Below are 22,673 nucleotides of genomic sequence, written 5' to 3'. Positions count from 1 at the left end.
AGCCGCTGTAATGATTTACCTACACTGGACCTTTGCCCTAACCTTGTTCCTGGAACAGTTTCATGTGAAAACTCCTTAGAACTAAAGGGTCAGCATTATTATTATTATAGAAAATTTCAACCCAGATGGCTAATGTTTGCCAAAGTTCTGATGCACAACAGAAAATCTGGTCTCGAAAGGGAAAGTGATAATAATCTTTACTGGAGATAATACTGGAATATGTGCTCAGAGAGAAGCTGCTTTAGAGAGTCTTCTGCCTATTCAGAACATAGGAACACATTCTTGTGGCACAGAACTACCCCTCCTGTCTTAAGAACTAACGTGTGAGTGAACTTTAGTTTACAGGTATAAGCAACATGCTCAAAAAACAGGTCTGGTTACTTCTCACTAAATGAGGGAAGGAAAAAAAAGCCTCACCAGTACCTTGTTTTGATTTTTTTAATGACTATGTAACAAAACCAAGCAACCATGAACAAGATAATTGTACATGTACATTCAGTAACTTCAGACGTGTTAGTCTACAACTAAATTGTGTGAATTGACCTCAATACTTGTTCCCTCCTTACTCTTCCTCCCCCCCTCACATGAAAGATTCATATACAGTGCAGCTCTGAGCCACTGCTCAAAGTCAGTAGAAATATTTTCGTTACCTTCAGTAGGAAATGTATTAGGCCAGGCATTGAAATAAAAGACTTTTCTGGCCTCTGTTTTAACTCCCTGTACCTCAGTGTTTGCTTTCATTGATCAGAATACCTCTCCTGACTATCAGATTAGTATTTTTTTTACTAGCAGGAATCCTCTGAGAGTTCACATATTTTTCCTTTTGACATGACTGCTTATTTCAAAGGCTGTTACTTGATTCAGATGTAAGATTTATATGATCCAAGATGTGCAACTTAAATTTATAATCTAATCATTTAATTTGATAGTGCAAATACAAAACTGGCAACTAAGTGGACCAAAAAAAATTTTCTTACAGGACAACTCTGTTCAATCCTTACTATTTCAGAAGGACTTCTTGGTAAACCCCGTTCAAAAAACACATTATCTGTTTTGTGTTAATAGATTGATCCCATGAAGGAGAACAGATTTTTATAACTCATTGTGTTGAAGACCTTGAGAGATTCTGCTGGATAAGTCTTGCAAGTGCTTCTTTACCTAGCAGGAAAACAAAACACATCAAACAAATTTTGGTAAGACAATGAATTATCGATATCATATAGTCAGATTTTGCGATCAGTGTATGTGACAACAGGAAGAGCAGAGACCAGGGAGATTTCAGGCATTTTAGAATTAGGTCTATAAAAACCAATTATGCATATCCCGTACTAAACATGGAGCACAGGTGTGCCTTAAACACCCCTTCTGGAAGTCATTTAACTTGCATGAAAATCAGCACTGGGTAATCTACATACTCTGTACTACTGAGTTAAACTTTCAACATCTATGTACACTGGATTTATACAGACCTTATATCCTAGTTCTTTTGTCTTTTCTTCCAGCATAGCATATTTTTCTTTGTTTCTGTTCAGATGATCCTTATCTCCAGTTCCCTCTACATGCTTCAGTTTCTGGTGTGAAATTTCTAATTGTTTCTGATAATGATGGTGTTTTTCAATTTTTGCTTCAAAGTGTTTCAGCTCCTCCTAAGACAACAAATACACACAGCTTCACAGGATTTTCTTTCCAAGGCTTCCTCTCTCTTTTCTTGCCAAGACATCCCTAATGCTCTTTCACTAAGTCAAGCACAGAAAGCTTTTTCAGTTCCCTGCTTCTTAAGAAGGTCTGGACAATACATTATCATCACCACCCAGACATCCCATTTTGAAGGCAGGTGCTGAAAACGTCCCACTGCAGAGTCCTCAAAAGGAGACTGCTGATGGCTGTGAGATGCTAGGAGATGATAGCAGTAAGTACCAAATAAAAGTTTATACATAAGAATAGCGGACTGCGGGGAGGGAGACAACAATTTTTAAAAGAAGCCTCTTTTCAAAATCAGGTCCTGGATTTGCTATTTTCTGCTCAGACTTAAACGTTTTCTGGGTTTGCAGTCTGCTATGATGAACCTGAAATAGGATGAATTAATTAACAAAAAAAGCCCTCTCTGTTTGCCCCAAAGACAGTGGCCAGACTAACTGTGGTGTTCAGGGATGTATCAGAGATGGTCCTCAGATAACCTGGTACACTGCAAGGGAGACCAAAGAGTGAGTAATGTCTCCACCCACCAAGCCATGCTCTTGTTCTGCTACTTCAAGGCAGTAAATGCAGTTTCTCTGTGTCTTAGGACACATCCTCTGTGAAGATGATATGAACAGTTCAGATTGTTATGCCACTTACGGCAGCAGTTCTATGCATTACATCCAGAAAAACTCAGACAAACCCTACAGTGAAATCCCCCTGTTTGACAGAGTCCACTTAATTTTTGTCACTGGTGTGTTTCAGTCCTGGTGTCTGACAAAGTTCTTCTCATTTCAAGACAATTTTTAAAAAATATACAAAAATCCATTATCGTAATAGATCTTCTTCAGGTTTTAAAGCAAAGGGGTTTTGTTTCCAACATTTCTGACAAGAAAATAGTTTCCTTTTGCTGTAGAACATTCCAGTCTGTTTTACATACTCTGTTTGGGACCTCAGTTTGGGGTTTTACTGCTCTGATAAATCATTTTAGCTGCTCCTCTCAGATGATGTACCAGCAGAGCAGCACTTGCATCTTCATTATGAAACCCTTATGAAGGTTGATACTGTGGCCAGTCAGGAGAAGACTGTTCAACAACTTCAGCTGCTCAAACAAGGCTGAATGGAACCAGCACATGATTTCTTTAATTCTGCTTTCATGGACTTTTTAAATAGGCAGATGTTTCACTGTGATTCTTACTGTCTTACTTTTGTTAGGATGTCCCAACATTCACAGTAACAAGACAAGTTTGGTCTGGTGAAGAGGATTTGCATGAATGAAGATTTCTACTAAAACAGTAAAATTAATAAGCAGATATGTGTTCTTGATTATGCAATAGGGTTTTTCTTTTTCACTGCAGCAGATACGAAGGCCAAATTTACCTCTCGTGCAATTGTACAGTCCTGACCAAAATGTCCCACTGAGGTCAGCAGAAGCCTTGTTGCAGACTTCAGCAGGCTTTCCTCTGACACCCTTAAAAGCAGGGCCACTGAAATCAGTGTAATTAAAACGTTTGCTTCGTAAGAGAATAGGGCTGCATGTGAGGTAAAAGAAGTAAGATGGATCTTTGACATCTAAGAGACGGATTTCAATCTCTGTCCCAGGCAGTTAAAACTCTCTCATTACCTTATCTGGAAAAGAAGCTCAAGGTGTCCCTAGCCATGTCTTGGAGGGTAAGACAACATCGTAAGTACATGCAACTCCATGAAGAAGCCCTGAAGAGTTACTTCTCCAGGCTATCAATCAAAATCTATTCTGATAAACAGGCAGAGTCAGATGAAAAAAATAACCATTTTCTCAATGCAATTTGAATTAAATAAAACCAGTATGAACCCCACAGGAATTAATTTCTATAATATTTGCTTGAAAAGCGGTCTTTATCATGGTACTGTTGGGTCAGTTCAACACAGCTTCAACATGGGAAGTTAGCAGTGCAAGAGGTGGGCATGAGAGGGAAATTGTTGGGTGTATAGAGTACACTGCCTCCCAAAGAAGTAATTACATTAAGACGTTGGGTAAGAGAGGGAAATCTGGTGCATTGGAAACAAACAAGCAGGGCCTGATCTTTCAAAGATTTAAAATATGCAACACCTGCTTTCACAGGATTCAGAATTTTCATTTTGCTGATTATAACAAAACCATGCATATGACTAGTTACATACATGTTTATATATTTGAAATATTAAGCAGCATGACTCTTTTTTATGGTGTCTGAAGAGCAATACAGAAGTGGCTGCACTCAGAGTAACATCGAGTGTTTCTTTATGTGGGAAAATATCTTTCCATAAGAGATCTAACTGGAATTCTACTTACCCGAAAAGATTCAAGTTCTTTCTCAGTGAAATTGGCCGATTTGGCCATGTCCCACAAATCAATCACTCTTGGTTCTTCAAATTCTAAACAAACACATACCACTAAATGAAAATCTGGACACCATGCTTTTATGCCCAGCTTCTATGAAAGATGAGCATGCTTTCCCACATACATACACACAGATATATTAAGCACTGCATTACTAGTAGCTCTACTTGATTGAAAAGGGAGAAAAATCCAAGTACTTAACTTCAAACTACAGTATTGCTGTAGCAAGTATTTTTAAAAAAGCAAAAAAACCCTAGGAACTGAATAATGGCACTGCTTGCCCTACATGTCGTCTCACTTACCTGCCCTCTTGGGGCTGAATGCATAATATCCCTTCTCATGTGCGCATGGAAGACAGAACTATCATCTTTACAGGTTCTCCCTATCCTTTCATTAGGCTTCTAGTGTTGGCTTCTAAATAGAACAGGCTGGCTGTCTCTCTTCAGCCCATTGTGGTCATACCATGTACTGTGATACTGTGACTACATCTTATTACTTGCCCACTGATTTTTTTTTTTTTTAAATGAAATTAATCCCAAATAAGCATAAAAACCACTGTATCGTACCACTGGTTGTATCATATCCCTGGTGACTGACTTTACGCAAACGCTCAAACCCCTGATTGATGCTTCTTAGCTTGTCTTTGAGTTCTCTGTGTTTGTTGTGCAAGATTTCCTCTTTCACCAGGTTCTCTTCAGATGGATTGATAACATTTTTGTGGATATCTGTTGAAGAAGAAAAGTGTTATTGACTGTGGGCCAAATCCTGATAGGTCAAAAGCTCCAGAAATCCCCCAAATCTGAGGTGAATAAAAGATGGTAAGTTCTTAGCATTTGAGCTGAGTGTAAATAAAGCATCAACACCACACTTCAAGGAGCAGTAATTCCTTTTGCAGGTCAGTATTAAGATCACTGCCCCTCAGTGCTCTGGAGGGTGGTATTACAGAAATGCCTTTTCACTCCTGCTGGCCACCAGCCAAGCTTTTAGTAAGGAAATGTTCGTATTTTCCTAGGTTAGCAATATCCCAAGGAAATGGGATAGGGGTGGTTGATGAGTCCTGTGCCCTCTTCCCTGGGCATTTCATGAACCAATCAGGACATCTGATGTTGAAATGATTTACAGCAGCTTCCAGTTTGGACTCTACAATGCAAACATCAAACTGCCTATAAGCTTTAGAATACTTTGGCTCTAACAATTTTAGCTAGGATTAGTACAGCAAGCTGGATTCAGATCCTCGATGTTTTAATGCACCTCAAGCTCAGTGCCTAAGATATTCAAGTATATCCTCTTGGGCTCCCAGCTGGTGAGATAAAACATGCATGTTCTGCAGACTTTAGGACCACATTTTGCAGCAGTGGATCTATGCTAGCTGCATAATTTCCAGTAAACTACTATGGCACTCATTGCTAATCTGATGGTATCTTCCCTGCTTGAAACGCAGGCAGAATCAGAAAACTGAAATGGCAACATTTTCATTAGCTGGCAAGATTTTTGGCAGCTAATGCAGAACTAAACCCAGCAAGTATCTGGAAATGCCAGCATCTGCCAGCAGTTCTGACACAAATGTCAGACTTGAGGAGTTTCAAAGAAACTTGGAAACAATGGAGGCAATGGGCAGAGAAAAGAGTTGTACTGATCTCGAAACATCAGAGAAATGTTCAGGCACCTTCTGTTCTGCTCACGGTCTCCAGCAGAATATTGTATTCACGAATCTTTTCTTTGTGATGCTTAAATTCTCGCCAAAGCTTATCCAACTCCTCATCAGAGAACTTCCCAGAGGTCTTGGCCTGAAAGAAACATGAGCTCATCATGCTTTCCAGGCCAAAACTTCCCACCACATTTAGAAAATTATTAAGTCCAGCTTTTCCTGAAGATCTTTTGTTTTAAATCCCTTTATATTATTACGAGGTCAGGATTTAGACATCGACAGATATGGTGGCTTTAATCATGTCAAAAGGAAGTTTGCTTCAGACTTATGAAGCTAGACTTGCTATGGACTACCCAGTGAGAAGTGTCTGTCATTTCTATTCCATGGGAAATAATTTAATACAGAAATAAGGGCCATGGAGCTCCATATGCAACTGTAAGGGGACTTTTTGCATGAGGGATGCAGCCCTATATTAAGCACAGTCTTTACTTAATCTTACTCTACTGGCAAGTGAAGATTTTATCACTGCCGTGCATTTGCTCTGCAGTGATTTGTTCCTCACTGGACTACTTTTTTAGCAATTAGGGGAGTACTGGTCGGACAGCTGGAGCACTACCCACAAATCTGGTGACCTATTTGCTGCAATGCATGATCAAAAGCGAACGTTTTTGATACCTATTCAGCCCCAACCCTTTTTTCACTTAGGGAACATTTCTATCTAATGCACTTTACTGTTCCCCAAAGCACATGACATCATGTCCCTTGCCAGAGCTGTATCTAGTTACAGTAACATTTTAAAACCCAGCAAATCTTTTTCTCTGCTTTACTACCACTGCACTAGACTGGTGTAAGAATTCTTTGCTTTACCTGACTACTTGTTTCTTAAAACTTGAATTCTTTAATTTTTGAAGATTATGACTTCGTCAGTTTTAACTGCCCAGACTGACTGTACACTTTCTATTTTTTATGCATTAATGCAAATCCTGGAAATTTTCACTTGAATACCAGGTTGGGAAAGTCCTTATTTAACACCCCCCACTATACATTTCACTTCTAAACAGCCTATGAAATGGTTCTATTTTAAATGCATCTTTTTTAAAAAAGCCCAGAAACAACAATAAGAAAAAAAGGAAAAACACCCTAGGTACATCACCACACAGTGTAATAGTCACACAAAGGGAAATCATGAGTTCAGTGAAATTTGAGGAAAAACTCTGTCCGTCCTCAGCGGACCCAGGATCTTATCCTCCATGCAGACTGACACGAATGTTTTCTTTGGCAAAGAGAACCTGCCACACCTGGTGACCTGGATGCAGGTGGGATGCTCTCAGGGCACAAAGATGCGAGCTACAGAGCACAGCAGCTTGGCCAGTACTTAAAAGCAGAGTAGTAAAGCTATTCAATTCCAAGTCTGGGGGCTCTCAGAAGACACAGGCAATAGTTCAATGAAGAAGCATTGATTTCCCACACTCCAGTTCCTGAAAACCTTACTCACCTTGCTCCATAATTTTTCCAGTCTTGGATCATCTAGTGTATCACTTTCTGTGCCGTCTTTAATGTAGTTGGTATCAACTAGTTGAGAGTCCTTCTTTCCATTCATTCCATATTTAGTCATAATTACTGCAAGGGAATAGGAGATACAGAAACATTAGAACCAACTATGGATGTATGGAAGATGAGAGATGGGCTACATCCTTACTTGCAGAGCTGGATTTTGCAGTTCACACTGGAAAAGCTAACAGTTTAAGACACAGAGGTCACAGGCTTAATGACCTCTTCTGAAAACATCAGGAGCAAAGGAATCTGTTAGCCTCCTGCAGCTCCCCACTGACCTCCAAAGAACTCGTGTGTGCTCAGTGTCTGGAAAGACAACCTGTTATTTAATGGTTCAAACACAAACACAGGTGTCTAACCATGCATGTGTCTGATGCAAAGTTTAAACTCCTTCTGTAAAGATACACCTTACCATTTAAGTTGCGTCTGAGCTTGGCTTCTTTTTCTCCATCTTCATCTAGCCCTTCAGCCTTCAGTTTTTTCCACCTTAGCTCATCCTTTTCTTGTATTTTTAGATCACTGTGCAACTCTGCCAGTTTCACAGCAGAGAGATGAAGCTAACAAGAACAGAGAAAGGTTTGTATTCAGTTATGTGGAGTCACCTCTTGCTGCAGTGTTACCTCAGAAGCCAGTATAGATGCGTAGCCAGTATAGCACAGCATTTTTTTCTTTTACTCTAATGCTATGTATCCATCTGAATTTAAGGGCCTTAAGGTATGAGCCACTGCATACATAACATCTCTTGCCTATGAACATGGCTATGCCCCCAGCATACCAGTGTTAACAGAGAGTGATCATGTAGCCTTCTCTATCAGCTCTTCAGCTACTTGGACAACAGCGAAATTACAGAAGGGTTAAAAATTTGTGTCTTTCTTTGGTGTTCCTTCAAGTAATATTTAAATGGGATTTTTCCCCCCCTTTTAACGGGACCGCCTTCTAAAAATGCTTCTACCTTAAAAATGTCCAGTACCAATAACAAAGAATGTAAAAAAAAATTGATTAAACCAATTGAGTTTCACTATTTCACAAAAGGCAGTAATGACCAAATTTCTCAAACAACATACCATTGCCACCACACGTGCTTTCTTGTGGACCACCTTCTAACCATGTAGTTATAGTGAGTCAGTAAATTTTATTTGTCAGTATGGTTCTGCAGACTACCAGGACACTGAGGATGGCCTTGCAGGTCAAAGAGCCACTTCATCAGCGATTTTTACTATGATCAAGGTGCAAAATTTTCTAAGATCACTTCTTAACATGGTTTATGTGCATTAAAAACATACAAAACTTAGCGGTATTCCTGTCCCACATAACAGAACAAAAAGATAAGATATTGAGGCTGAAGCTATGAAAAAAAATATTAAGATTTAAATGAATGATAGGTCAGCTTGAAATTTTGTGAAATATAGAGAAAACAGGAATAGAGACAATGACTAACATGCAGCAGGCTAAGCAGCAGTGCTGGAAGTTGAGCCTGAACTTCTGTACTTCCAGATTTTACACACTTTAGTTATTCAGTTTAAAACAAAGAAATGTAACAAATCATATTAATGCTTCAGGACTTCTTTTGTGTGTGTGTGCGTGCATGTTAATAACAAGACGGTGACGTACGGAAAAGCCCAGAGAAGAGAGGAGATCAAAAAACATGAGCAGTGTGACTTCCAATACAGTTCTGCCTGACCTGAGTCCTTCTACCTCTGACCAGCCAGCTCCTGGGAGCTCAGATCCAGCTCTGAACCACCTGGGCCCATCTGTCCTAGGACAAGCTTATTTACTGGAGGGTCTTTTTTTTTTTGTCATTAAAATTAGATTACAGTTTATAAAAATTCTCATTTTCAGCGAGGAAGCAGTATGTTTAATAAACACAGACTCAGAACTCAGTATTATTTTTAAACATCATAATGATACTGAAAAGATTCAGCCATTCATTTGAGTGTCAGCAGGTTACTTGAAAGTAACTAGGAAAAATGTCATTATTTTGAGCTAATGCACTGAATTCCTATTGACAGGAATTCAGGAACCTATGCACATTATTGTTTCTGCTTTCAGCTTAGGCTGTCCTATTAATTAGTCTTGTGCTACTGAACATAATTATTTTAATTTTTAAACTAAGTTTTTTTCCTGTATCTTGCACTTGGCTTACTCAAATAATTTACTAAAATCTAGAGTAGTTAGAATCACAGGTAAATACAAAATTTATAGAACACGTTAAAACTTCTGATCCTTCTAATACTAAAGCAAAGGAGCATCCCTACTGTCTTCTTTACCATCTACTTTCGGGGAACTGCTTGATAAAAGCTAAGCACTTAGAAGGAACCACTTTATTTATGAATTTTAGTATGTGCTAAAGTCAAAAAACCTTAATCATGTACTTATTTGCTTTTCTGGAGCAGGATGATCTGGACAGCCAGAGTGTCATTGCTGCAGTGGCACCAAGTAACAATGCTTTGCTCAGCAAGAATTGTGCCCTGATGCTTCAGGAGGAAGACTGAGTGAAAAGTTTGCTACAAATTGTGAACGAAATGACTGATCATCTGAGTAGTTCTGTACTCTAATGTCAGCATTCAAGTAGCGTGGACTTAATATGTAGTTAGGCTGAGCAAATCCAGGAAAAAAAATCACCAGCAATAACTTAGATAACAATTAATTCAGCTCCTAAGTACTGCAAAAATACGAAAATACGATCTTTTAAATGTATGACTTTATCATCAGAGACACACTATTGTATAAAAGATTACACAATGCAGTTTATGTTAGATACTCTCTGCAGTTAGCACAATCTCATAAACACATACAGTTTTGTGTTTTCTAAAAGTTCAAAGAATATCAGAACTTCTAAACATAAAGTTTGGAGACATCGCATCATCAATCAAACATTTTAAACTCTTAATAAAAACTAAGGAATTACATTAAGCCCATTGTTCCTTAAGGGAAAAAAGAAAGATTCTATTCAAATTTCTCCCAATCCCAATAATATTTTTCTGATTCTCATTATCATTTAGTATGAAACTCAAGTAACTGTCCTTTTAAACATTATAAATCCTTTGAAACCTGTTGGAAGCCCCTTGCCTGTCCCATTTATATAACACAGAAGTGAATACATAGGCTAATTTAAAGTATATAGTTCAAGAACTGCTTCCTTCAAGATCATCTCATGTAGGACCCTGAATGACACCAGGTAAAAACTGTCAACAGGTAAGACTCCATATCACTTTACTAACATCAGTCATATGTTGGAATAACTAACTAGAAGCAGAGGTGAAAAGCTAAGTTTAATGATTAAATAACAAAGGACCAAGTTCCTTACGCTCATTCCTTATGCTGCTTGGACATTAACATCCAAGATAGGTACCTGACAAGTCTGGGAATGAGTGCCGGAAATCTGTGAAACATTGCAACAATTAAGTCGTTTGCTGTTCGCCTGGCTACAATCATTACCTGCAATATCATTACCTACACCCTTACTTCTGAAAGAAAAGGGTTCTTTACTACAAATTTTTCAGGTGTAACATGCCCTAGATTCTGGAGCCCACTGCTGCTTTGGGATGGCCGGGAAGCCCCGATAACAAGCGATGCTAGAACTACACTGATGGCAACAACCACAGCACAGTGGATCACTAGAGACTAGCAGGCCAGACCACATACCTCGTGAAACCTACATAATATTTGTCATTGGTTCAAATAACTATAGAATTAGGGTCTGACTAAGAAGAACTCTTGTATTAAAATCACTTTTAAAAGTTTTTATATAAAACATATACCTATGAAAAGAGATGCTGGAGAAAGACCAAGCCCTCCCTCCCTCATGGAAACAGGAAGGAATTCTGGCTTGCCAGCTCCTGGTTCCCACTAAGTAATGCTTTGGGGCTTTCTGAAGGACTGCTCATCCAGCTGTGTGTTGCAATGCTGAATTGCAATATCCCTCTTCTATGTCAGAACAAAGGAGTTTCTTATTTTCAGTAGTATCTTCACCACTACCAAAATGAAGGAAAGAGAGTTCAGCATTAGCACACACAAATATTTCAAAGCAGGTCTAACACAGAGGCATAGTTTTCCTCTTATTTCAGACCTTGCCCAGACATACTGAAAAATCACTTTCTAAAACACAGGCTGGGTGTCGATTGTACTCAAAAGTGAAATATAGATGGTGGCAAATTTAGTTCAAGTAGGTGTTGCCTCTCTAAAATCTGACTCACACATATAGAATTTACTAAAGCTTAGTTCTTTACTCTGACAGAGTTAATTTCATTTTACATTTTAGCATCTTAACACAAATGATGTAAAGCATCTCAAATTTGAATTCCAGAAGATCCAGGTATGAAAATGAAAAAAGACTGTAATTAGAAAAATAAGAGGAAACTGACAATACTATCATATAGTTTATTTCTAGTCTCCCTGTTGTTTCTTCTTCATCTGTCAGTTCACAGCTGGAGTTTCATTATCAGACACTGCCCTATCCCCCACCCCATCCTTCTCCCTTTGAGGGAAAGAGTATTTTTGATACCTTCTTTTGGCACATTGGGAGGCAACATTACGGCAGGGATTCTATTTTTTCAATAAACCCAGGAATGTCCTGCCTCTAATTCAATAGCTCAGGCTGGGCAATGTCTATCCAGGATACAGGTAATCAAGAATTAATATTAAATATATTCCTTTGCCTGAAAGAACTGAACCTTTACCAGCCATGACCCTAACTTCCATGCTCCACGATATTCAGGGGATTAATATGGGTGCGCAGTGCATTCCTCCCCTCCTCTTGGAGCTGTTCTGCTTAGCTATAATTAAATATTTCCACTGTAATTAAAATATTTTTACTGTATTTTCACTTTAATTAAATATTTTTTTAGCTCAGAGTGAGAGAAACTCAAGTATCACTGTCAAAATTAAGTCTCTCATCTGGGAATGGTGATACCCATTTGCTGGTCCTCCCGCATGTAACTACATCACTTGGTATAAATGAAGGTGACATAACCACCAAGGTGGAGGGTTTCTTACTCTCCTGTGCAGTGAGCTTCTGTCCTGTGTAAAGTAGGAACTAAGGCCACCGTCTTCAGACAGATGAGAGCATCATGCCCCTTAACAAAAGGGCTAAAGCATTCAACCAGTGAACGCAGGAGCCAGTCTCAGATCCTCCATGGTACTAGAGGGTCTTCACTCTCTCTTCCACTTCTTGGGCATGTGGTTTAACTGCTGGATTTAAACATGGGAAGATCAACGCTTCCCATGACACAGATATATATGGCAGGAGAGGGAATGGAGATACCTCTTGAGAGAGGACCTTACACAGCACCACTGTTCCCAGCCGCCTGGGACAGCCCCCAGGGAGCAGGGCTGTGTGGGTCCTGCTCAGAGCTGCCCGTCAGGGGCAGCCGGGCCTGAAAACCAAACAAAAGCCACCGTAGCCCAGAGGCCCAACACCAAGCCGGGGCCTGTCGAGGCGACGCCGGGCCAGACAGCCTCGGTTTCTCCTCACACAAGTCCGCCGCTCCAACTGACGCCCGCACCGCTTCTCCCGCCGCACCCCATCTCCTGAGGCGGCTGACAGAGAATGTGCGAAGGACACTGTTGCCGAAGCGGCCAACCCCGACCCTGGGTCCCGCTCAGAGCTCTGCCAGAGCACCCCCTCAGGGCGCCGCCATCGTCCCCGCTCCTCCCGCGCCGCCTCACTCACCCGCTGCGCCTTCTCCCAGACCTGGTTCAGCCTCACCACCCGGAACTCGCCGGCCTCCCGCCGCTTGGCTTCGGCGGCCGCCAACCCCTCGTTGGCCTCCCGAGAGTACTTGCTGGCCTGAACGCCAGCGGCAAAGAGGAGCGCGGTACCGAGAGCCGCCAGAGCCCGCGGCGCCGCCATGTCGCCCGGACGAGGAACTACAAGTCCCGAGATGCCGTGCGGCTTCCCGCTCTCAGGCCGCCGGGCGGGCGGCCGCTGAGGTGCGGGATGTGCCCCCTCCTCGGCGGGGGAAAGGGGTGTTTGTGTAGGAAAACAGGCTGAAAATCCAGTTTAGGTCGAAAATCTAGTGTCTAGTTTGGGGTCGGGGTAGCGTGAGAAGAGTTAAGTTTGGGCTGTTTCTCTTCAAGCGGCTTTGTGTCATTCTCCTGAGTGTTTGCTTCACAAAATGTGGAAGTATGCTGAATGTGGCAGGTTTTGTGAGCGGTTTTTTTCACAGCCTGTAGTAGCTACAGTGAACGCTCTCCTGCATCCTGTGTGTCCCTCAGTGAGGTGTTGCTATCAGCTGTGCGAGGAAAAGGTGACACGATGGGTTTAAACACCACCCCTTTGATCAAACAAAGTTTTCGGATATTAGCACAATGTTCGAGTATACAGAGGAAGAAAAGGCAGCTCAGGAAGGGTGGAAAGCAAGAATGGGGACCAGTTCCCCAGTACTCCCTGGGAGGGGAAGAAGGACTCTTGGAGGTGGTAGTGGAGGACACCTCTGCCCAGGACAGCACATAGGGTTTGATGGTGTGGGGAGAAGCAGGATTGTGAGAAATGTAATAACGAGTGGATGAACTATGGGAATGGCCCTGAGGTCGGTGCAGTGAAGAAAGCTGTTCCTTCTCTTGTCTTCTTGATGAATCCTCTTCTGCACACTGCAAAGCTTGTGTAGTACCGGGTCTTCGGCATAGTTGGGCATTTCTGTGTTGAGTTTGTTTAGCAAAGTAGTGGTGGGGTTACTTTCCTGAGCCTAGCTGGTGGTGGAGGCAAAAGTTCACTTCATAAATTCACCTCAGATCTCATGTGTGACTTTGAGCAAATTAAAGTGTAGCTCTATAGTACTGTCAACACCAAGCCTTCATGCATTATAAATCAGTTCTATGAAAACAAATAGATTGCCTAAACTATAATAAGACTTCTGAAAACAATGCCCTGGGGAGGATTTTTACTGGCCTCTCCTTTTTGCCCTGTAAACAATATAAACGTCTTGTCTTTTCTCTTCCACATTTTCCTAAGTCAATGCAGAGATTCTCAGTCATGTGAACCTAGAAACTGTTGCTATAAGACTAAATTGCAGAAGTGGGCAAAAATATTGCAGTATACGTTGCATTGAAGAGCAATTGAAGTGAGCAGTGAAGTATACATTGAAGTATAGAGAAGTGATGGTGGGAAAAGAAGCCCATCAGCCTTACCCAAATCTTGCAGAGCTCTCCACATCAATTTTAGGATTTAGAGCTTGTTTTAGTCTCATTATTATAGTGTATATATGTATTGTTGAGTCATTTTGGAACAGATGGTTTCGTCTTGTCTGTCATTTGAAGTATTGATTGAGTTTTCAGGCTCTCTGCAAATAAATTAACCTCCATGCTATATAAACTCTTACCGGTTCCCACTCTTTTTCTTGTATTGAGCGTAGTCGTGCATAGCTTTATGCATTTGTTTGCTTGAGTTTTTGAGCTACACTGGGAAAATTTTTAGAAACAGGTAAGGGATGCAGCACCATTAGTTTGCTTATGCTGGCTTGTTGGATCTCATTCTCCAGTGCCTTTACATCTGTGTCAAATGACCCTCTCTGGGTCAGCCCACTGGCATGGTACTGCAAGAGGGGAAAAGAGGGTGTGTGCCGGGGGCTGTCGGCGGTGTGGGGCTGGGGACCAGGGGGTGTCGAGCCTTGGGGACTCATCAAGCAGTTCTCATGGATTCAGAGCCTATCCTGCCGGCACAACTGCCCAACAACCTTGGGTTGCAGGCAGCCCAGTGGCACAGCCTGCACACTGCCAGGGGACGGCAGCATCGTCACCCCCAGCACCGTGCCAGGGGGGGTAACACTGGGAGCAGGATGGGGGAGAGGCCAGAGCACCTTCCCACAGCACAGGGGCCTCTGCTTGCACAGCTGGGCACCAGCCAAAATCCCCTCTGGCAGGTGCCCAGGGGGTGCTTTGCACTAACCTTCCTCCCTGGGGACCTGATGCTTCATTTTTGGGGGGGAGGCGCACAGGAGGGTCCTGCCTGCTCCTCTGGCAGCACTGCAGGACAGTGTGTGTGGGGACTGCGGCACCCTGCAGCGCTGGAACCTCAGCTCCATCACCACAAGGGGCTGTAGTGAAGGAGATGGCTGGGCGTGGGGATGTTGGTGTGGTCGAAGACCATCCGGATCCTCCAGTGTTTGGGGCAAACACATCATTGAGCTGGCTGTGGCTGCCGGCGGCGCTGCCCAGGGTTTGTGACGTGGCTCCACACATGCTGTGCAGGGAGGACCCTGAGAGATGGGCAACCCCTGGGCGAGATGCTGGCATCACCCCACGGGGACGTCTGGGTCATGCTGGGGGGCAGGCGCTGAGCCCAGGCTGGGGAGGGGGAAGCACGACGGGAGCTGCCATGGGGCTGAGGCTACCCTGCCCAGGGGGGAGCAGTGAAACCAGGCCGTGGGGAGGGCATGGGGGTCCCTGTGGGTCCCTTCTCATGCCAGGGCTCCAACAGGGACTTCAGAGACAACCAAAGGGTTTGATAATCCAAACACTTTATTTAGGCATCAAAAATTCTGACTCCTCATTAACAGGCATGTTGATATCTTTTAAATTGTTTTTGATTTTCACTTTCTTAGCAAACAAAATTTAGTTTAACAAATGTATGCCAATTAGAATAAATTTTCCCATTGAAGAAGGATGCAGCTGAAGCACCCTGTTGCGTGTCTGGTGCCAGGGGCCAAGCCCTCTGCACTGGGGCGGCAGCAGGGAAGGGTCAGTACTCCAGCATCTGGAAGCACTTCAGTTGCTCCTGCACCCAGGGCTCCTGGGGATCCGTGCATATCTTCCTCCCATTCCTGGTTACGAAGCTGCCGGGAGAAAACTGACATTGGGGCGCTCGGCTGGGTCCCGCTGGCAGCGCCCTGGATGTTCATGGCTGTGCCCCCTTCCCCCTCCTAGCCACCCTCGGACACGCTTGGGGTGCTGCCCTGGCTGTCGCACCCTGTCCCCGGCAGTGTTGGGTACTCACATCACTCCTGGCTGTGGGCACTTGCTGCTGGTTTTGTAGGTAGAGGCGATGAAGCTGTGTGGGATGCAGTGGTACAAGTAGCTGAAGCAGCAGGCCATGGGGACGTCTGTGGTGGCAGAGAGACAGCCCCAGTGAGACCCCCGCTGCGGCAGAGGCTCTGCCTGGGGGTCCCAGGGGATTCATCATCACCTGTGCTGTATGCCCCGGGGACACCCCCTGGAAGCCTGCATCCCTGAGGCTGAGTCCAGCACTGGTGATGACCACCCGCTCCCAGCCCTCCCCATGGACACAAGGGTCCCATCAATGGGGATGGGGCTCTCTCCTGGGGAGGGACAGCAAACCTGGCTTCTGGACGGATGCAGCAACTCCGGAGTCACCGACATGGGCCTCAGCTGGGGAGCAGATGGCCACAAGGAGCAGAGCAGCCAGGGCGGCTGCGAGGACCTTCATGGTGCTGCAGGGGCTGAGGGAACCACAAGCGATGCTGGAGCTGGGGTGGCTGCAGGGCTTTCCTCTGCACGATGCTTGGCCCCTGCTGCCACTGTCCTCCTTTTATCCCCTGGCCACTGGGAAGGCATGGAGTTTCAGGGAAAGAAAATGAGTGCATCATACTGGGGAAATTATGTCAGGATTGCCCAGTTTTGCTGAGCTGGAGCAGGCAAGGAAACTGCAGAAGGAGAAGTGCTGGCCATGGGGCTGCGACTTTCAGATTCAAGAGAGCACAAGTCTTATGAGAAGTGGCTGAGGGAACTGGCGTTGTTTAGCCTGGAGAAAAGGAGGCTCAGGGGAGACCTTATCGCTCTCTACAACTACCTGAAAGGAGGTTGTAGCGAGGTGGGTGTCGGTCTCTTCTCCCAAGTAACAAGCGACAGGACGAGAGGAAATGGCCTCAAGTTGCACCGTTTAGGGGAGGTTTGGATTGGATATTGGGAAAAATTCCTTCACCGAAAGGGTTGTCAAGCATTGGAACAGGCTGCCCAGGGAAGTGGTTGAGTCCCCATCCCTGGAGGTATTTAAAAGACGTGTAGATGTGGTGCTTAGGGACATGGTTTAGTGGTGGACTTGGTAGTGCTAGGTTGATGGTTGGACTCAATGATCTTAAGGGTCTTTTCCAACCTAAATGATTCTACGATTCTATTCTATGACCTTCATGGTGCTGCAGGGGCCGAGGGAACCACGAGGGGGGCTGGAGCTGGGGTAGCTGCAGGGCTCTCCTCTGCACGATGCTTGGCCTCTGCTGCCACTGCCCTCCTTTTATCCCCCCTAGAGTTTCAAGGGGAGAAAATGAGTGCATCATACCAGGGAAATTATGTCGGGATCACCCAGTTTTGCTGAGCTGGAGCTGGCAAGGAAACCGCAGAAGGGGAAGCGCCAGCCATGGAGCTGTGACTTTCAGATTCCATTTGGGTGCCTGGCAGGGACTGGCCAGAGCCCAAACTCCTGCGACACCAACCCTGCCACTGGCCAAGACCCCGCTGGCCAAGAGCCAGGCTGGGGCATGAAGCTGCATAACCAGTGCCCTGAGGAAAATCAGGGCAAGGCCAGAAAAAGGAAAAAAAAGGAGGAAGTAGCAAGTTTTGCAGCTTGCTTTCTGAGCGTGCACTGGTGGGGGTGTTTGGGAATTACCCTCTGGGATTGCAAATGTTGCCCCTTTTCAGTCATGCTACGATCTCCTCGAGCTTTCATCTGCAAGGCTGCAATGAGCTGATCTCAGTGGGTGCCAGCAGAATCCTTTCCTCCCTCCAGCTTCTACTCTTAATGCCCTATCTCCTCCCTGACACCGGTGTATTTGCTTTTTTTGGGCTAAGCCATTAGAGAGAGCCTAAATTGGATGAAGTTGTCCTGCTTGGGAAGAAGTGGGCAAGCAGTAATTGCAACAACTTGACTGTCAAGAAGCTGCAGACAACAGCCAAAACTAAAATCCTTAGAGAGGTGTAAATACTCTGTTCACCCTGGGGATGGGGAGGGTGGCAGGCCAGGCTGCAGCCTGAGACCACCGCTCCAGCCCTAGAGAATGGCAACAGAGTCCAGTCATAGAATCATAGAATCATAGATTGGTTTGGGTTGGAAGGGACCTTAAAGATCATCTACTTCCAAGCCCCCTGCCATGGGCAGGGACACCTTCCACTAGATCAGGTTGCTCAAAGCCCCATCCAGCCTGGCCTTGAACGCTTCCAGGGAGGGGGCATCCACAACTTCTCTGGGCAACTTGTTCCAGTGTCTCACCACCCTCCCAGTAATACCTAATCTAAATCTACCCTCTTTCAGTTTAAAACTGTTACCCCTCGTTCTGTCACTACACTCCCTGATCAAGAGTCCCTACCCATCTTTCCTGTAGGCCCCCTTTAAGTACCAGAAGGCTGCTATACAGTCCCCCGGAACCTTCTCTTCTCTAGGCTAAAACAACCCCAACTCTCTCAGCCTGTCATAGGAGAGGTGCTCCAGCCCCCTGATAATCTTCGTGGACATCCTCTGGACCTGCTCGAGCAGGTCCATGCCTTTCTTCTGCTGGGGGCCCCAGAGCTGAACACGGTACTCCAAGTGGGGTCTCATGAGAGCGGAGTGAAGGGGGAGAATCGCCTCCCTCGACCTGCTGACCATGCTTCTTTTGATGAAGCCCAAGATACAATTGCAACACCAGTTGCAATTCAGTTTGTAGTTGGAAACTCTGAAAAACAATTTTATCTGCATAATTCCATCACCCGTTTAGGTTTTTGAGGTATGCAGCATCCATCAATTTAAATTCATAAAGTTTTAATTTCCCCCTTTTCTCCTAGCCCAAGCCTGAATTACATGATTTATGCTTTTATCAGATTTTAATATAATTATCAGCTCTTTTTCATCACTCCTTCCCTCTCTTTGTTTCTGAGGGTTAGAAGATCCACGAATAATGCGAGTTCTACTTTCCCAGTTCTCTCTGTTCCTACTCCTGTCCTTAAACTTAACCCCAGCTGTAGCCTTCAATACAAACTAAACATATCCATTATCCCTCCTCACTGATCTTTAGTTTTGCAGATATGCATAATCCACCAGTGAAATGAAATTACTGATGTTTAATTTCCCGAAGTATAGTATATACTATAAGAAAGTCCTAACTTGTATTATGGCAAACCTGGACCTATTTGAAAAGATATTCCAATAGTATGTTTTACGGTCAACACTCCACTCCATGCTGTTGTGGTCTGAGTAAGTTGAATTCTGCTAACTTTCTGCCTGCTTCTCTATATTTAAAAACATGGAAGGGTCTTACACATATTTAACAGAACCTTAAACATAATCTTGGGACCAATACAAAGACCAAAAAATGAAAATAACTATTAGTATCTGCAGACCCTGATTTTATCCTTGGTTTTGTAAGTCTGCAGTATCCCAACAATATATCCAAATCATAAACTCATTATTTTCCTAAATGTTTAACTAGATAATAGCACAAGCCGAAGCCTGAGCTAGGTGACCCGTAACTGTTCCAAAACTGATTTAATTACTTTACTGTAAGGTACCCTTGTCTCTGCTGAGAATATCCAATGGCATACTGGGCAACAAATTATGCCCTCCTCCTCCTCTTTAACCTAACACTAATTGTAAACCACCACTAACCATCTCCTTAAACACTCCCTTTCTTGTCTGTCCTGGTAAAAAGTACATGTACACTTGTCTTTCAGTTCTAATTTAAATAAATTTATGACATTTTTATGTAGGGGAGGCAAATAATTTTGATACTATCTTGGGTTTTTTTTGTTTGTTTCTTTGTAGGCTGTTTTTGAGGTCAAGTTCCCTTTTAGTTAAGATAGAAGCTGCCCTTTGACTGACCTTTTATCCTCATTGAGCTAATATAATAAATAGATCCTTTGTGCTTATCTAAATTGGACAAGTGTATCCAAACTATAAAAGCAATAATAATTGGCTCTTGTCTGCAATATATATGTATAGTTATGGTCCCATTCAGAAAGATGCACTACAAAACTCAATGAAAGTTTTGAGAATGACAAGCAATTATGAATCCTAAATTTCTTGATTAAGATTAGTTATCAGACACCTATTATATCTGTGCTGTAACTATGCTTTTCCTCATTTAGAAGATTAGTCTAGATCCCAGCACTATTTAGTGCTTTAGTAAATTAACCACATCATTGCAGATATCTTGGACAGGTGCTCAAAGACTAACTTTTCCTTCCCTATCCATTTTGAAGAGAAGCAATAGTTGTAATGCCTTTCTAAAGAATGTAGCAGCAAACAAGAAAAATAAGCTCAGGTACTATCTAACTCAAAAGTTCCCCCAGTTACAGACTTCTGTACAGTTCTGCTCTCATCTATGAAAGTCTAGCATTTCCTACTTTCTGGATTTTGGGGTGGGTTTTTTTTAGCAGTCTATAACAACCTCAGAACTTTGTGATTATTAAATATTACAGAATAAAAATAGAAGAATATATAAATGGGTCTCCAAATAGTCAAGGTTTGTCTGTAGCTTCATCTGAGATACCACAGTACCTTTGCATACCAACGTCGGTCTTGGTACAATGCCTATTTTTGACAGTGGGTAAATAATACCGTTTTGGTGGTAACAATTCTAGATTTCACCCTCCTGAACATCTTGACTTTTTCCCTTGATTTTGTGTGTTAAATAGTAGAGTTTAGCCAAGGTTGATCTAAGATAACTGGAGATCCTCCATCCACGGGTTAAAATCAGCTGTCTTGTTCTGCAAGAGAGTATACAGGCTCCCTAAATGACAAGATTTGGTCCCAAAGAAGTGTAAGAAATGTGGTGGGAAGGCAAAACTGGCTTGGAAGCATCTGTCTATCCCATTTTAATGGTGGTGGCAAACCAAAGCTTCCTACGGTACATATCACAGCAGTTAGATACAGCCTGATCTTGTGAAGAGCCACAAATGTACCTTAACACTATGTATAATCCTACTGGCTCTACTTGCATCTGCAGGATTTTATTTGTATTTCGGATTAGCTCTTAGTAGTTTAGAATCTTTTTGGCTCTATAAAGATCCAGGTCCATGCTGGTGAAACACTCTTGGGTTAATGTCAGGAATTGATAGCCCAGGAACCTTCCAAATCAAGATGGTTTTGGAGATGCCTGATTGTCTTTGCTCAGTTGGTGACGCAAAACATTCTCTGTGTCTGGAGTCTGCCTCTCAGTATGGTTTTGTAAACATGGAGGGATTCTATTTCTTCTTTTACTTTCTTTTAGTAACAGAAGAGAAAGCTTTGTTCTGGATCTTATACATTCATTTTCACAGAGATATATAGTTCCGTATTTATACTCTAATTCACCTTAAATTAAAGACCATTTGTTCAGGTGTGTGCTTTAGGTTTTCCAGGAAAAAACAGCCAGAGAGAATCTATCTGGACTACCTGAGCTGAAATCTCTCATCAAAGACACAATCCTGTTTGTCAAGGGATTAAGCCTGTTCCTTCACTGTGTTCTGTTCTGTAAATCTCAGACCAAGGTCAGAGTCAGCTTTCAGACATCAATTTTGACTACTTCAGCAGGGCTAACAGGACCTGGATTCCTCTGATATTCCCTTAAGGAGTCTGCAGTAGCTCTCTGTGATGGAAAGTCACAGTTGTCTTAAAAGCACTTTACACACTCGTTCCTCAAACGTCCCAGAGGCTTACAGCTATACTTGAGACATTGTTGTAAACCTTCCTTCTCTGTGCAAACTCCGTTTTCAGCTCAGAGAAGCAGACTTCATCACAGCGTCTGTCTCTGTGGTTCTCTGCATGGGTGACTCTTAGTTCCCTGTCCAAGCAAACCCAGATAATGTATCCTTTTCCAGCATCGGAAGTTTTAGGTCTGCTTTGTTCCAAGTCTGAATCATAGGAAAACTACTCTGTTGCAGTGTGGATGAAACTGGTTGTTTTTTTTTTTTTAATAATTTTGTCCATTTAAATTAAGTTAAGCTATGTAACTGTTTTATTTTTCTGAAATAGCTTCTTTATTTTTCTTGGATTTAATTCTGTGCATTCAAGCAGAAAGTTAATCAACATCAAACTGAAGAAAATGAATTGCATAACATGTCGAAAAGATGAACTGGGGAAATGTTTGTTATTACATTAACTTCCTATGTATGTCCTTGTCCTGGTTTCGGCAGGGACAGAGTTAATTTCCTTCCTAGTAGCTGGTACAGTGCTGTGTTTTGGATTTAGGATGAGAACAAAGTTGATAACACACCGATGTTTTAGTTGTTGCTAGGTAATGCTTACACTAGCCAAGGACTTTTCAGCTTCCCATGCTCTACCGACTGAGAAGGCTGGAGGTGCACAAGAAGCTGGGAGGGGGCACAGCCAGGACAGCTGACCCAAACTGGCCAAAGGGACATTCCATCCCATGGGACGTCATGCTCAGTACCTAAACTGGGGAAAGCTGGCCGGGGGGGCCGCTGCTCGGGGACTGGCTGAGCATCGGTCAGCGGGTGGTGAGCAATTGCACTGTGCATCACTTATTTTGTATATTCTTTTATCATTATTATTATTTTCCCTTCCTTTTCTGT

General features: G+C 43.1%; 2 protein-coding genes across 2 annotated transcripts; both read right to left on the bottom strand.

Annotated features, from left to right (window-relative positions):
- Nucleotides 1-424: 424 nt before the first annotated feature.
- LRPAP1 (LDL receptor related protein associated protein 1) lies at nt 425-13,126 on the bottom strand. Its single transcript, XM_009285376.2, has 8 exons — nt 12,910-13,126; nt 7,651-7,795; nt 7,180-7,304; nt 5,703-5,823; nt 4,603-4,761; nt 3,989-4,071; nt 1,470-1,646; nt 425-1,158 (listed from the first exon to the last, which is right to left on the bottom strand). Exons 1-8 carry the CDS (start codon nt 13,087-13,089, stop codon nt 1,093-1,095), a joined length of 1,056 nt encoding a protein of 351 aa, XP_009283651.1. The 5' UTR covers nt 13,090-13,126; the 3' UTR covers nt 425-1,092.
- A 2,560-nt stretch (nt 13,127-15,686) lies between these two features.
- Nucleotides 15,687-16,691, bottom strand: LOC103904078 (C-C motif chemokine 4 homolog). Its single transcript, XM_019473682.1, has 3 exons — nt 16,548-16,691; nt 16,171-16,276; nt 15,687-16,009 (listed from the first exon to the last, which is right to left on the bottom strand). Exons 1-3 carry the CDS (start codon nt 16,618-16,620, stop codon nt 15,916-15,918), a joined length of 273 nt encoding a protein of 90 aa, XP_019329227.1. The 5' UTR covers nt 16,621-16,691; the 3' UTR covers nt 15,687-15,915.
- Between the last annotated feature and the right edge of the window lie 5,982 nt (nt 16,692-22,673).

Source organism: Aptenodytes forsteri, unplaced genomic scaffold (assembly GCF_000699145.1).
Source record: "Aptenodytes forsteri isolate BGI_AS27 unplaced genomic scaffold, ASM69914v1 Scaffold88, whole genome shotgun sequence".
Taxonomy (NCBI): Eukaryota; Metazoa; Chordata; class Aves; order Sphenisciformes; family Spheniscidae; genus Aptenodytes; species Aptenodytes forsteri.
The sequence above is the reverse complement of the archived record's forward strand: the minus strand, read 5'-3'. Positions and strand labels throughout refer to the sequence as shown.